The sequence below is a fragment of the Myotis davidii genome, unplaced genomic scaffold (genome assembly GCF_000327345.1).
Source record: "Myotis davidii unplaced genomic scaffold, ASM32734v1 scaffold575, whole genome shotgun sequence".
Lineage (NCBI taxonomy): Eukaryota > Metazoa > Chordata > Mammalia > Chiroptera > Vespertilionidae > Myotis > Myotis davidii.
This window is the reverse complement of record NW_006290306.1, coordinates 138,552-153,191: the sequence shown is the minus strand read 5'-3', so window position 1 is coordinate 153,191 and position 14,640 is coordinate 138,552. Positions and strand designations below refer to the sequence as shown.

Below are 14,640 nucleotides of genomic sequence, written 5' to 3'. Positions count from 1 at the left end.
TACCCCTGGACCTGCTGGGGTTAGACCCCAGCACTGGGCTACACTGAAGAGAATGTTCTGAGTCATCCCTATCATTCATCAGTTCCCCGGAGAAGAAAAAGCCCCCACAGCACCCAGACTGAGATTCTGCAGCCTCCAGCCGGCTGGCTAGGTGCCTCCTGATTCTCCTTCTCAGCTGAAACTCTCTCCCAAGAATGCCTGGGTTGCATTGCTGCAAATTCCCGACTTAACTCTGCCCCAATCCTACAGCCACCTCCTGCTCCTTCCCTACAGTGGAAAGAAAGGCAAAAAGGAACAGACTGCCTGCATTTTCTGAGCCTCCCTTCTCAGGGTCCCAGCTGTGGTATGACTAACAGTTGCCCTTGAGAATATGAAGAAAGGACAAGACCTTGAATGTGGGGTAGCAGCAGCAGATGCTACTGCTTATAGACTTACTATAATGATCTGGATGGAAACTGGTGTCATCCTTTTGAAGATCAATTCAGCAACATGTATCAACAGCCTTAAAAATGTCCATGCCCTTTGAATTAGTAACTCCATTCTTGGACTGTCTTTTAAGGATATAATTTTGGATATGATCCACGAAATCATGGATCACCATGAGAAATTCTTCATGACATAGTGTGAATGGAAACATGGAAGTTAAAAATAGGTTGTGCCCTGACCAGTTTGGTTCAGTGGATAGAACGTCGAGGAACCGACTGAAAGGTCCCGGGTTCAATTCCTGTTGAGAGCATGTACCTTGGTTGCAGGCTCAATCCCCAGTGCGGGGCGTGCAGGAGACAGCTGATCGATGTTTCTCTCTCATCGATATTTCTAACTCTCTATCCCTCTCCCTTCCTCTCTGTAAAAAATCAATAAAAATCTATTTAAAAAATAGTTTGTATGTTTCTGATTGAGGGAAATGATGTTTGTGTTGGGGGGACTACAGTTATGAGAAAATTTTTGATTTATAATAAATCTCTATGTATTTTTAAGATATGGCCTTTTCTGCCCCAGCCTCTGGACATATGGATCCTTGGCTATCTTGGACATAACAGGAAAACTTGCCTTAAAAACCTGAGATTGGTGAAGGTCTAGAAATAAATGATTGAAATGATGCATGACATGAGAATGGAATCTAAAAATAGGGCTTTCAGTGTGGATAGATAACTGCTTAGGGGAAGATGAATAAATTTTTAAACAATCATGAAGTGCGAGTGGAGAGGGAACATGGTCTTGGGTTGCCAAATCCTAGGAAGCAATTGAAAAGCATCTTGATTGCTTACTTAACCACCTTGCCATGCAAAAGAGGTTAAAGGCAAATAAAAGGAAGTCACATTTTACATACCAGCCATTAATTATGGGAAATGCAGACCAAAACACCATGGCAAAGGCTGAGACTCTGCACATGTCTTTTCTCTGCATGTTCCCAGGCAGGCGCCACCATGAGTTCTCAACACCAGGGCTGAGCGCTCACCTGAGGCCGCTGAATGGCTCCTAAATGAGCAAGACTGGCCTATAGTCTCAATCTTTCGGAGAAAAACACTGCTGGTCCATAAATCCTCCCCTGTCCCCAATCATTAAGTCCAGAGGCTTGGGCTGTTCCATGAGCTTAGCCTTATCCCACACTGGTTTTTATATACGGATCTGAGAAGGAGAACTGGAAGGCACTGGTAAGCATGGGAGGCCCTGGGGTCCCCTTCCCCCACATCATCCCTGTACAGAAGCACCCCATCTGCCCAGAGGCTGGGGATAGCAAGGAGGGCCTTTGAAGACCCTCATTCCCAGCACCAGAAGTGAGGAATATAGAACTGTTTCAAAGAAAAAGTAAAATTGCCAAGATGACAGAAGCTACAACCGCTTGGAGAGCTTAGCAGAGGCTTGGAGTCAGCAGACGGGAGTCTCCTCACGCGCCAGAGCAATTCAGATTCTACTCGCATGCTTCTCCTGACAGGGAGCTGGAGCCCAGCCTTCGGGAGCAGCACACTTCCCGAGAGGTGTGAAAAGAACTGGCTGAGGTGCCAGCCGGCTCCGGCTCTGGCTCCGGCTCTGGTTGGGTCTCCCCCTGAGAGGCATCCATCCCGCAGGGATGTGGGGTGGACTCTTTGAGGCTCTGCACCCAGAGGGGGCTGTCATTTCTCCTATTTCAGCGCTGACCACCTAAGAAAGGCCACTGCCCTCTCTGGGCTTCAGGTTTTTCCGTGTAAATGGAATATAATCGGAATGAAGTTCATCATAAAGAAGAAATGCAAGTTCCATACAGAGAAAGAATTAAAAACCATTTTGGTGTTTACTGCATTCTCTTTACAAAGCAGGCAAAGGAAATTATAGGACAAAGACTTTTTTCCTCTTTTACTTCCCTTTCCTTACAAGCTCTTCATAACAAAAATCATTATAGTCTCCCTGCTCTGTTATTATGTCCCTCCATTCCTGCACTTCCAAGGGCATCCCAAAGCCCTCGCCTGGAACCATAAACACCCATGTTCACAGCCTTACATGAAAGGGGGCGGGGGAAAGAGATGTGATGGCAGTCAACACTCAAAGCTTAATATTTTTTCATCTACCCCATCACCAGAGATAGAAACACGTCCACGAGGAGGAAGAAGGTTTGGGGAGGTGGTTCCTAAGAGACAGGGAGGGAGCCAAGAAGACAGTAGTTCTTTTCTCTCCCTGAAATTACAGGGCAGAGAGCAGCACCTGGAGGCTCCTGGAATCCAACGCACTGTTGTCACTTGTACTCAATATCCAGGTGCCCAGGTAGCTTGCTGCAGAGACCCCTGGTCACAGATATTGAGTGGGTAAGTAATTTACATACTGTCCCTCATCGAGTAAGTCGAAGAACTAGCATTTGGATCCAGCAGTCAAAGCTGGCATACGGGTTTGGCACATAGTACATGCTCAATAAGTTCTAGCTACTGGCATTTATTTTTATCTTTGTATACACGAGAGTCTTAAAGCGATGTCGGAGACAGCAGGTTGCTAGGGAGTATCTGGTCCAGAGCTTCACAAAATGAGTCTTAGCTAACCTTGCTTCCAGAGAGGAAGCATGAGGCTACAACAGTGGTTCTCAACCTTCCTAATGCCGCGACCCTTTAATATAGTTCCTCATGTTGTGGTGACCCCCAACCATAAAATTATTTTCGTTGCTACTTCATAACCGTAATTTTGCTACTGTTATGAATCGTCATGTAAATATCTGGTATGCAGGATATATTTTCATTGTTACAAATTGAACATAATTAAAGCATAGTGATTAATCACAAAAACAATATGTAATTATATATGTGTTTTCTGATGGTCTTAGGCGACCCCTGTGAAAGGGTCATTCGACCCCCAAAGGGGTCCTGATCCACAGGTTGAGAACCACTGGTCTACATAGAATCAGAATCCCTGGAGTAGAGCCTGAGAAAATGAATTCTTTACAAGTTTCCCAGGATTCTGATGTAAGTTCTGAGACACAAGGAATCGGGGCATAGATAGCTTAAACCCAAGGTCACCAACCAGCAAGAGGGTGGCAGAGCTGGAACTGACACCCAGGAGAGACCCTGCTTTTCACTCTGCAAGTCAGCCATACATGAGATTCCAAGCGTCTAGGGCTGTGATTTGGAATGTTCATGAAGTGTAACATGTCATCAAAGCTCGTTTACACTTGTAACATCTGCTGTATCCCCCAAACACACTGAATGATATATTAATTACAGTGACTGAAAAGTAATTTTTGTAGGATTTCACCAGAGCCCCTTTGAATAACATGAAGATTTTGCACAACTGGAGCTGGGCATCGCTCTGCCAGTGCATAGGGACAGTGGAGGGCCGACCCCAGGGGGCAACTGAGTATTTGCCCCTTCACTTGCCACTGACTTGGGCCCTTGGCTTGGCCTGACTTGTGGGAAAGAAAGCGGACACAGTGACCTGGATTTCTGAAATTTCAGCCTGGTGGCCTGGAACTTTGGAAGCAAGCCCAGCTGGCTGGTGTATACAAATAGCCCAATTCTGGCCAGTCAAGGTTTATCAAAATCATGTTTCTTGATTGAGTCAGCCACAGGTCTGAGGGCAGATCAGCCTTTAATTTGAGCCTTTTGGTAACGTTGGTGATGGTAACGATGCGTAATACAGACAAATGGACTATGTATTGCACATTTAGGCCATCAGTAATACAGATACAATTATGAATCTACACAGAAAATAGGACCTTGCTTTCTGCCAGGTCTTGGATAGGTTGGTTTGTTTATTATGCAGATCATGTCTGACTTTATGGAATTGAATGTTATTTAAATTCAATTATTGTGAGGTGAAGTTCTTTCTAGCACCAGTTGAGTACATTTGGAGGTAGTTAGAGGGAATAGGTACATTTGTCTTATACCAGTTACATTACAGGGAGAAAGCACTGCTAAAAAAAATAATTGTCATGAAAATGAGAAAACATGGTTTGGAGGGGTTGGTTTGGATCTCCATGTGTGTTTTTTCTTGTATCTTTTTTTTTAATCTGATGAGCAGGGAGGCTGAAAATTTTTCCATGAAGACAGAGGCCAATTATTGATGTGTGTGTGTGTGTGTGTGTGTGTGTGTGTGTGTGAAGTAAGCTGCTGGTATGAGAGTAAAACTAAAAATAATTATGTGGTTAATTGGATTTAGCATAGATTACTACAGCTCATTAGGGCCTTAAATCTTTCTTTTTTCTACTTAGTAATAGAGTTCTTTCCTTTTAAATCAAATTATCTTGCAACATTTCTTATTTCCTTCTGCCAATTGATGCACTGCTGGTCTCCTGAAGCCAAGGTTTGGCCTTGGTGCCATGGAGAGAGAAGCTTGGGCATGGCCTGGCTGCAAAGGGAGCATGGTAAATGCTGTGGGTGAGTAGCAGAGATAAAAGGTTGGCCTGAAAGGGCTTCAGGCAGAGAGCAAAGCGCTGCCCGTACACTACCTGATACAAGATGCAGAGAATGAGAATGGCCTGTCTTGTATAATAATGGATCCTAGGTCTACAGGATCTTTGAAGGTCATCTTGCAAATCAGCCTTCCTCCCATAGGTAAGGGGGAAACTTGCTTTATCATCCTTCGGGGAGGCAGGAGTCACACCCTCTCCTATTCATCTTTGTATCACAGCCTTTGCTGGAAGTAGAACTTTATGATAGGTCCTTTTTCTTGATCCTGATACCAGTCTACACTGACCTCTTACAGGTCTGTAGACTTAAGAAATCATTAGCAGAACCGGTTTGGCTCAGTGGATAGAGCGTCCGCCTGTGGACTCAAGGGTCCCAGGTTAGATTCCGGTCAAGGGCATGTACCTTGGTTGTGGGCACATCCCCACTGCGGGGCGTGCAGGAGGCAGCTGATCTATCTCTCTCATCGATATTTCTAACTCTCTATCCCTCTCCCTTCTTCTCTGTAAAAAATCAATAAAATATATTTAAAAAAAGAAACGAAAAAAAGAAATTATTATCTGGTCTCCTGCAGGAAAAAGACACTTGGAACCTTCTAGGTTTCCCTCAACCTACTGCCCCATCTCTGCTCCCTTTCTGTTCTCTCCCTCCCTAATCCTCCCCCATCAAACCAGATTACAGCGACACAAATAGTTGGTCAATATCATGGACCAGTTTGGTTGTGCCCTCAAAATTGGCAAGAAGGGTTATTGATAGTCCTTACTGTTAACTGGTCTCTCAAATATGTGAAGTCCAAGGAGTGACACACAGAGTTCTTTCCTTCCCCTAGCAAGTCAACTATCCATCCTCTAAGTCCAGAGACCACGCAGAATGGACATTGGGGAGTCCCTACTTTCTTTGGCATCCCTCCTTATTCTTCTCTACAATCCCAGTGAACTTTTTCTATTCTTCCCCACCAATACACACAGGTTCTGGGTCCACCCTGGATAGGACAATCTGATTTTAAGGTCCTCTGAGCATCTACAGCCAACATTAACCTTCCTTATTAATCTAGACCAGTGGTTCTCAACCTTCCTAATGCCGCAACCCTTTAATACAGTTCCTCATGTTGTGGTGACCTCCAATTTCATTGTTACAAATTGAACATAATTAAAACATAGTGATTAATCACAAAAACAATATGCAATTATATATGTGTTTTCCGATGGTCTCAGGCGACCCCTGTGAAAGGGTGGTTCAACACCCAAAGGGGTCACGACCCACAGGTTGAGAACCGCTGATCTAGACTATGAGATCCAACTAAGAGATAACTTGAATGTATTACTATGCTTACAGAAGTCTCTATCTCTTAATTTTTACATAACAAATGTCTCTTCCCCATCAAGGGTGGGGGTGTGAGGAGGAAGTGAGGGGGAAGTTAAACCCCATCACTTTCTCTCCCACCACATCAATTAGTACCCAATAAACATTGCTTGGAATTGGGTTCAGAGGAGAGGGGGAAGAGCAAAGGATCGCTGCCTTTGTGTTTATATGTTAATAGAAGAATCAGCAAGGCCATCTTTTTTTTTTTTTATCAGAGCTGGAAAGATAAGGATCTGATGACAAGGCTGCTGGGTTTCAGATGCTGAGGATATAAGCAGCCTGGTGGACAGAACCAGTTTCAGAGCCTTCCTCTGCTTTTCTCTTGTGCAAGAACCCCTCTGAGTGGTTATCTGTATATATAAAATTGGAGAATTAATTATTAGCCTCATTTAATTATTAGATGGTAGAATGTCCATGACAGTAATTGTTAAATGTTTATAACATTAGGATTATTGATAATAATGTTATAGAAAGGAGGAAGGAAGGAAAGAAGGATATTGATTGATGTTTGAAGTAGGTGAGAAGATGGGCCTAGAGGCAGGAAGATCTGCTATATCCCATACTATAACCCCTTACATATTAACCAGCATTTACTGAGAGCTTACTATGTGCTAGGCATGGTGCTAAATATATTCTCTTACTTAAATATATTCTCCAGTTTCACAGATGAGCCACTTCATGTTAATAGAAAGGACACTCAGTGCTCTAGCAATCATTCTTGATTTCTCTACTCTAATCACTCAAACTCCCCTGGATGACTATTCATTCCAACTCTCAGATATCCAGTAACTCCTCCCCCATCTGCACTTCCAGCTCATGACTGTGCTTCATATTTCCCCCAGAAAATAGAAGAAATCAAAGGAAACTTGCCAACTTTATGGTTAATTCTCAGTTCTCATCCAACTTGACCCATCACCGGTCCCACTTGACACTGGAGCGTTCCCTTTTTTCTGAAACACTTCCTCTTTGGCTTTTGGAACATCATGTTCTCTTCTCACCTCACTGGCCTTCCCTCTCAGTCTCTGTACTGGATCCATCCCATCTCTCAAGCTCTGACAGCTTGGCATCCTCCAGGGAACAGTCCTAGTACCAGTCTTCTTTCCCACCTACACTCCTTTGGTGATTTCACCCAAGCTCATGGCTTTAAACGCCATCTGTATGCCAATGCCTCTCAAATTTGTATCTTAGTCTAGACCAGTGGTCAGCAAACTGTGGCTCGTAAGCCACATGCGGCTCTTTGGCTCCTTGAGTGTGACTCTTCCACAAAATACCACATGCGGGCGTGCATGTACAGTGCGATCGAAACTTTGTGGCCCATGCGCAGAAGTTGGTATTTTGTGGAAGAGCCACACTCAAGGGGCCAAAGAGCCACATGTGGCTCGCGAGCTGCAGTTTGCCGGCCACGGGTCTAGACCTCTCCCCTAAACTCCAGACTAATGTATATTGCAATCCCTATTTAATGGCTCCACTTAGACGTTTAATAAGCATCTCAAAGTTGGCATGTCCACAGCTGAACTCCCAATCTACCCTCCAAAACCTGCCCTTCCATCAGTCTTTCCCATCTCAATGGAAGGCAACTCTCTCCTTGTGGCTCAGCTAAAAATCAGCACCATTTTTGACTTTTCTCCTTTCATTCACCATATCCAACCATCAGCAAATCCCAATATCTGTATCTTAGAGATGTATGCAGAAACTGACCATTTCTCAGATCTGCTACTGCTCCCATGCTGATCCAAAACACCTCCTCTTGCTCACCTGATTACTACAACAGCCTTCTGTCCCCTGATCCGCCCTTTCTTCCTTCAAGTCTATTTTCAGCACATCAGCCAGAGTGATCCTATCAAGCACATTCAGATCAAGTCACGTCCTCTGCTGAAAACACTCTCATAATTTCCCATCTCATTCACTTTTGAACCCCATTACATCTCTGACCTTACCTCCTACTCCTCTTCCCCTCATTCACTGTACCACAGATACAACAGCCACTTTGGCTCCTCTAGGACATACCAAACATGCTTCTGCCTCAGGGCCTTTGCACTAGATGTGCCCTTGGCCTTGAGTGCTTAGTCCTCAGATACCTGCATGGCTTGCTTCCTTATCTTCCTCAAGTATTCACTCAGACGCCTCCATCTGATGAAGCTTTCCAGAGCCACCATATTTAGAACTTCAACCCTCCACCTCCCTAGTATTCCATTTCCAGTGTCCCTGCTTATTTTCCTCCATAGCACATGAGAGCATCTTCAGTATTTACAATTTATTTATCTTTTTTCTTGTCTGACTCTCTCAGACAGACAATTCCATTCAGTGCTGTATCCCTGACACCTAGAACAGAACTTAGAACATACCAGATCAATACTTAATGATTAAAGGAATAACTGAATGAAGCCCAGAAAGGTTAAGCAACTTTCTCAGGGTCACATAGATTGTATGGGTCTGGAGACATCCAAGTCTACCTAAGGTTAGAGCCCAAGCTCTCATCCATCACACTAATCTGAGCAAAGGAAGAGAACTCTAAACTACACCCAAAGGCAGGCGTTTCTATCATCTCCTTTGTGTGCGTGTGTGTGTTTAATTTTTTTTATTGATTATTAGAGAAAGAAAGGAAGGGAGAGAGAGAGAGAAAACATCAATGTGAGAGAGAAATATGATCGGCTGCCTCCTGCACGCCACCTACTGGGGATCAAGCTGGCAACCTGGGCATGTGCCTTGACCGGGAATCAAACAGGCAACCTTTTGGTGCATGGGATAATGCCCAGCCAACTGAGCCACACCAGCCGGGGCAATCATCTCCTATGTTTTGACCTCCCAGAGCTGCACACTGCAGCAGGGCTAGGGCTGCCTTTGCTTCACTAAACAAGATTTCTTCTTTTCTGCTCAGTGGCGGGGATGCCGGGTGCCTGTGTGGGTTGAAGGGAAAGTCTTGGGCTTACCTGCCACTGCCATGGCAACCAGGTAACCTAAGGACGCCAGAAGCAAGTCCTTTCAGATTGAGAAGGGGAAAAATGAGGCAAGCCCAAAATAAACAAAGAAACCCGGAACGGAGAACTGACTGGGGCCTTGTGCCTGCCGCTTGCTGTGTCATTGGCAGCAAGGATAATCCATCCTGTTCTCTCCCTACCCTCCAGCTCAGCCATGGCCAAGGGCAGTAGATCACCTTGTCCTGCTTCCTGCTTCTAGCATGACCCCACTTAACCCATCCAAGGGCTCATGCTGTTCTCTTCAGCATCCCCAGGGATGGGTGCCCCAAAACACTCTCGGTGACCTCTTGATAACACAGAGGACAGTCCTGGCCAGAGGACAGTTAGGAGATCCATGTTCTGACCGCCTACCCGCCTCAGAGGGGCAGACTCTTAGTTCCTTAATCTCAGCTTCTCTCTGGGGCTCAGTTGACTTTTACTTAAAAATGACTCCCTTCCTTACCTATTTGATAGTAGAGAATCAAGTGGAACTGTAGTAAAACAAACAAACAAACAAAAAACACAACAAACTATGAAATTAAAGTCCTTAGGGAAATGCGAGGTGGAATTGCCATATTTTCACAAGAGGTCTTACTTGTACCAGGCACTGTGCCCAGCATTTTATGTACTTGATCTCACTCAATCCTTACAGCCACCCTTGAGAAGGTAAGAGCTGCCCACAATAGGAAGATGAGGAAATGCTGCTTCAGAGAGGTTAAGAAACTTGCCGAATTTTGCACAGCCAGTAAGTGACAAAGAGGCCTTCAAACCTAAGAAATCTATCTCCCAACACTATGCAATTCCCCCGTCCTGCACTGTGTCCAGTGGGGCCTGGGGGTTAGAGAAGAACTGATTTTTCTCACCCTAGTCATTCCCAGGACAGTCACTGGGCCCCAGAGCATCAAGCAGATCATCAGGGAAGTGTGTGGTGCCTTCCCATTTAGTAAGCCCCTTTGATCTGTGGAGTTTGCTGAGCTCACAGGACAGGATCATAATAATCCCCCAGCCCAAAGGCTGGAGCCTCAGGGGCTGGTCCTCTCTCACAGCCGGGTGCCCGTCCACAGGGTTCGCAGGAGCAGCCCCAATCCCAGAGGAAACAATTAGAGAATGATTAAGTGCCAAACTGTGGGTGATGATGCGGGAGAGGAAGCAAGTCTGTACACTGGTGGTGGGAGCCCAGGTGGGCCAGGAAGGGGTTGGGTCTGGAAAGGAGAAACCAGAGAAGAGACCGAAGGGTACAGGTGTGGGAGGGACAGCAGGGCCCAGGGTGCAGGAGGGGAAGGAGCAGAGGAGTGTGGTGGGAAACTCAAAGTCTGATGATGTCAGAGAGACCCAGCTTCACATCCTAGCCATGCCACGGCTGGCCAGGTGACCTTGGGTTGGTCATTTCCCTTTCTCTTCGATAGAGGTCCCTTCACATCGAGAGATGTTCACCACCTCAGTTTCTTCCTTCCTTCCTTCCTTCCTTCCTTTCTTTCTTCCTTTTTTTCTTTCTTTCTTTATTTCTTAATATTTTTATTTATTTCAAAGAGGAAGGGAGAAGAAGAAAGAGATAGAAACATCAATGATGAGAGAGAATCCCTGATTGACTGCCCCCTGCACACCCCACACTGGGGATTGAGCCCGCAGCCCGGGCATGTGCCCTGACTGGGAACAGAACCACAATCTCCTAGGTCGATGCTTAACCACTGAGCCACACTGGCTGGGCTCACCACCTCAGTTTTCATGTTCCACCATTTAACCTCTAACAGAGTTTCCTGAAAAGAACATCAAATCTAACCTGAATCTGTCTGGCTGCTGGCTCATTTCCACTTCTATTCTTGAGAAACACAGGCATGACCAGAGATGGTGAAGTGTCCAGGTTAAGGCCTCTTAGAGCCCTAAATACAAAAAGATATGGCTTTACTCCCAATATACATAAAAATATACTAAATAAAACTTGCATAAGTGCCAAGGTTAAAATAGCTTCTTTGCAGATTTATTTATTTATTTGGTAAAATTCTGGATTGCTTCCTCCATCAAAGTTAACCCTTTCTAACAGTTTGGGTGTCCTTGCTTTCCACTGTTTGTGGTGCCAAAAAAGTCCCTATTCTGCCAAAAGGGGTTGCACAGTCCTAAGGGAGAGTGGGGGACCGAAAGCTTCAGGGAAGCAGCACACCATTGACCTCTTGGCCCCACCGCCGGCACTGGGACTAGGTCATGCCCCCCCCCTCCCCTTCTCACATAAGTATGTTGAGGCTGGGTTGAGGGGGGGTGACTCCAGTGAGCCCTGAGGGTCCCACATCCAGAGCCACAACAGAGGGCGCAGGCCTTGTTCTCAGGGGTGGCCCAGCTCTCCTGTCTCGTGGCTGCAGCTTGAGGAGCAAGGGGTGCAGCCTTCACTGTCGCCTGGCACCATTTTCGGGGGCCGGTAGTAATGTCTCTTACCTGATCAGCAATTTGACATGGCTGCTTAACAACCGATTAATCAAACCCAGTTCGTCCTGTTAGAATAAATGAGCCTAGGAAATGCTGCCATGAATAATGAGGGTTTTTGTCTCTCATGCAGCACCTCTCCCCACTCCCTCCTATCTCCTTCCCAGAGACACACAACAGCTACTCCATACCAAGGATTTCTACCCCTCTTCCAGGTGCCCCTGCTGCCCACCCAGAGCCAGAGTTGGCCATGTCCTAGAGCAGCGGTTCTCAACCTGTGGGTCGCCAACCTGTGGGTTGCCAAACTGTGGGTCGCGGTCCCTTTGGGGTCGAACGACCCTTTCACAGGGATCGCCAAAGACCATCGGAAAACATATATATAATTATATATTGTTTTTGTGATTAATCACTTGCTTTAATTATGTTCAATTTGTAACAATGAAAATACATCTTGCATATCAGATATTTACATTTCGATTCATAACAGTAGCAAAATTACAGCTATGAAGTAGCAAGAAAAATAATTTTATGGTTTAGGGTCACCACAACATGAGGAACTGTATTAAAGGGTCGAGGCATTAGGAAGGTTGAGAACCAATGTCCTAGAGGAACAAAGCCTCTTGTCCATCAAACAGACATGTGTGCATGCACGCCCCTGCCAAAGCTGGATAGTGTCTGTTAAGGGCACTGTACTGGGTGCTAAGGACACAAAGATGAATAATATATTGTTCCCGTGAGGGGTAAGCGTGTATGACCACCTTTGGATGGCAGAAGGCTTCCATAGAAATCAACTCACTCATTTTCACAGCAACACTAGGACTCAGGCAGCACAGAGGCTAAAACTCCACTGAAGTGTCCTGGCCCCCACGGTGGAGAAGCTGGAGCCCAGGTCTCCTCTGTGGGGTCTGGTGCCTTCCAGCAAAGCCTGTGGCTTGGTTTCAGTGACGTGGTCTAGGCTACCCAGCCTACCAGCTTAATTCTGGGCCTCACCACCCTGTGCTTCTTGTCCTGCAGGGGGAGCTGCTGAGCCCATGCCGCTGTGATGGCTCCGTCAAGTGTACCCACCAGCCTTGCCTCATCAAGTGGATCAGCGAGCGCGGCTGCTGGAGCTGTGAGCTGTGCTACTACAAGTACCACGTCATTGCCATAAGCACAAAGAATCCTCTGCAGGTACCACGGGGGCTGCCCGCTGGCTGGGGGCGCTGGGGTGTTGGGACCCGGGCTTCCCACATCCCCTGCCTTCCTGGGGGAGGACCATTTCACCTTAGAGTCAGGGCAGTTTGGAGAAAAGAAATAAGGTAGGCTAGGTGGGCAAGACCACAGATGGCATTTGGGCAGGAGGAAATGAAAAAACGTTTGTGTATTTTTTTTAAGCCTCAGCAAGAAGAGGAGAAAGGAATGAGGCAAAGAGAGAAAAATAGATATAGAAGGAAAGAAGGGCAGAGTCAGATGGAAAAGAGAATAAGAGAGTGATGGACAGATGGATGGATAGATGATGGATGGATAGATGGATGGATGGATGGAAGCAGAAAGGAAAGGACAGGACAAAGAAGAAAGAAGGGGTGGGGGGAGAAGAAGAAAGGAAGGAATACCAGAGGACAGAAGAGAACAGAATGAGAAAAAGACAGAGGGTGGAAGGGGTGAGGAGAAAGCCTGAGATAAAGCTAAGGGCAAGAAAAGAGGAAAGAAGGTGAAAGGAGATTCAATGGCACTTTCCACCCTTTAATGTACATGCAATTCACCTGGAATTTTGTCAAAATGCAGACATGATTCAGGAGTCTGGGATGGGGCCTGAGATTCTGCATTTCTGATAAGCTATGGGTTGATGGGGTGGTATGGATGCTGCTGATCCACGAATCACACTTGGGTGACAGGGACCAGAGAAGAATGGAGAAGAGACAGGAGAGGGAGGCAGAGGGAAAGTGAAGAATGGGCAATAAGGAAGGAAGAGCCCTAGCTGGTTTTGCTCAGTGGATAGAGCATCGGCCTGCAGACTGAAGGATCCCAGGTTCAATTCTGGTCAAGGGCACATGCACAGGTTGTAGGCTCGATTCCACAGGGGGATGTGCAGGAGGCAGCCGACCAATGATTCTCTCTCATCATTGATGTTTCTATCTCTCTCTCCCTCTCTCTTCCTCTCTGAAATCAATAAAAATATATTTTAAAAAAATAAGGAAGGAAGAAAAGGGGAGAAGCTACTGTGAAGGGCAAGGGCAGGGAGGGGCAGGGCTGGGGTGGGGTCTACCAAGCAGATTTAGACAGGGCCGGACATGCAGGAACTGAGGGGTCCCCCACCCCATCCCCCCACCCTGCCCTGACACATCCATCTTCCCAGAGGAGCCAGCAGGCCCCAGGCCCTGCACCACCCCGTAAATCCTCCAACTCCAGCAGCTCTCCCTCTGAGCACGCACATATAGACAGTGCTTGGCTTCTGAAAATACCTCCGTGTGCACATGGTCAGCCGGTTAAGCTGCCAGGTCATCAGTTAGCCAGCAGGCTAGTGAGGGTGGGAACTGAGCATCTGCCCAGTGGTGTCACTCTCCTCCCTGAGGGGGAGGGGAGAGTGACCCTGTGAGCCCAGGAGGGTGCTGGTTTGGTGGTGATGGTGGGGTGGGGTTTCTGCAAGGGGCGGGGGCAGGTGGAAACCTGGAGCTGCCGTGTCCAAGGCGTTTTATGTTAGACACTATGCAGCTTACATGGGGCATTGCCAGGAATGAGTGTGTGTGTGTGTGTGTGTACCGGGGAGGGGGGCACTTTTTTCTGGAAGGAGACATTAAAAACCCCAGGCACCTCAGCCATCCTGATGGTGGAACAAGGGGTCAGAACAAGAGGTGCCCCCCTCTGTGCTTGTTCCATCTCCAGTCATTCGTTTCAAATCTTGCAGTGTCTTAAAATAGTAGTGTCGTGAGACAGCTGATTCCACACCCGCGTGCTGTAACTCTCCCCTTCCTCCTCTGCTAACTCAAGCCTTGAAGAAGGGTCAGGGTCCAAACCTACAAGTTTCCCCATGAGTGCCCCCTTGGCTCACTAGCAGGCATTGG

General features: G+C 46.7%; 1 protein-coding gene across 1 annotated transcript in view; it reads left to right on the top strand.

Annotated features, from left to right (window-relative positions):
* MARCH4 (membrane associated ring-CH-type finger 4) overlaps window positions 1–14,640 on the top strand; it is a 75,815-nt gene that overhangs the window by 41,667 nt on the left and 19,508 nt on the right. The window contains exon 2 of the mRNA XM_006763302.2: window positions 12,614–12,769. Coding sequence (XP_006763365.1) covers window positions 12,614–12,769 — 156 coding nt within the window. The remainder of the gene's footprint in view (window positions 1–12,613; window positions 12,770–14,640) is intronic.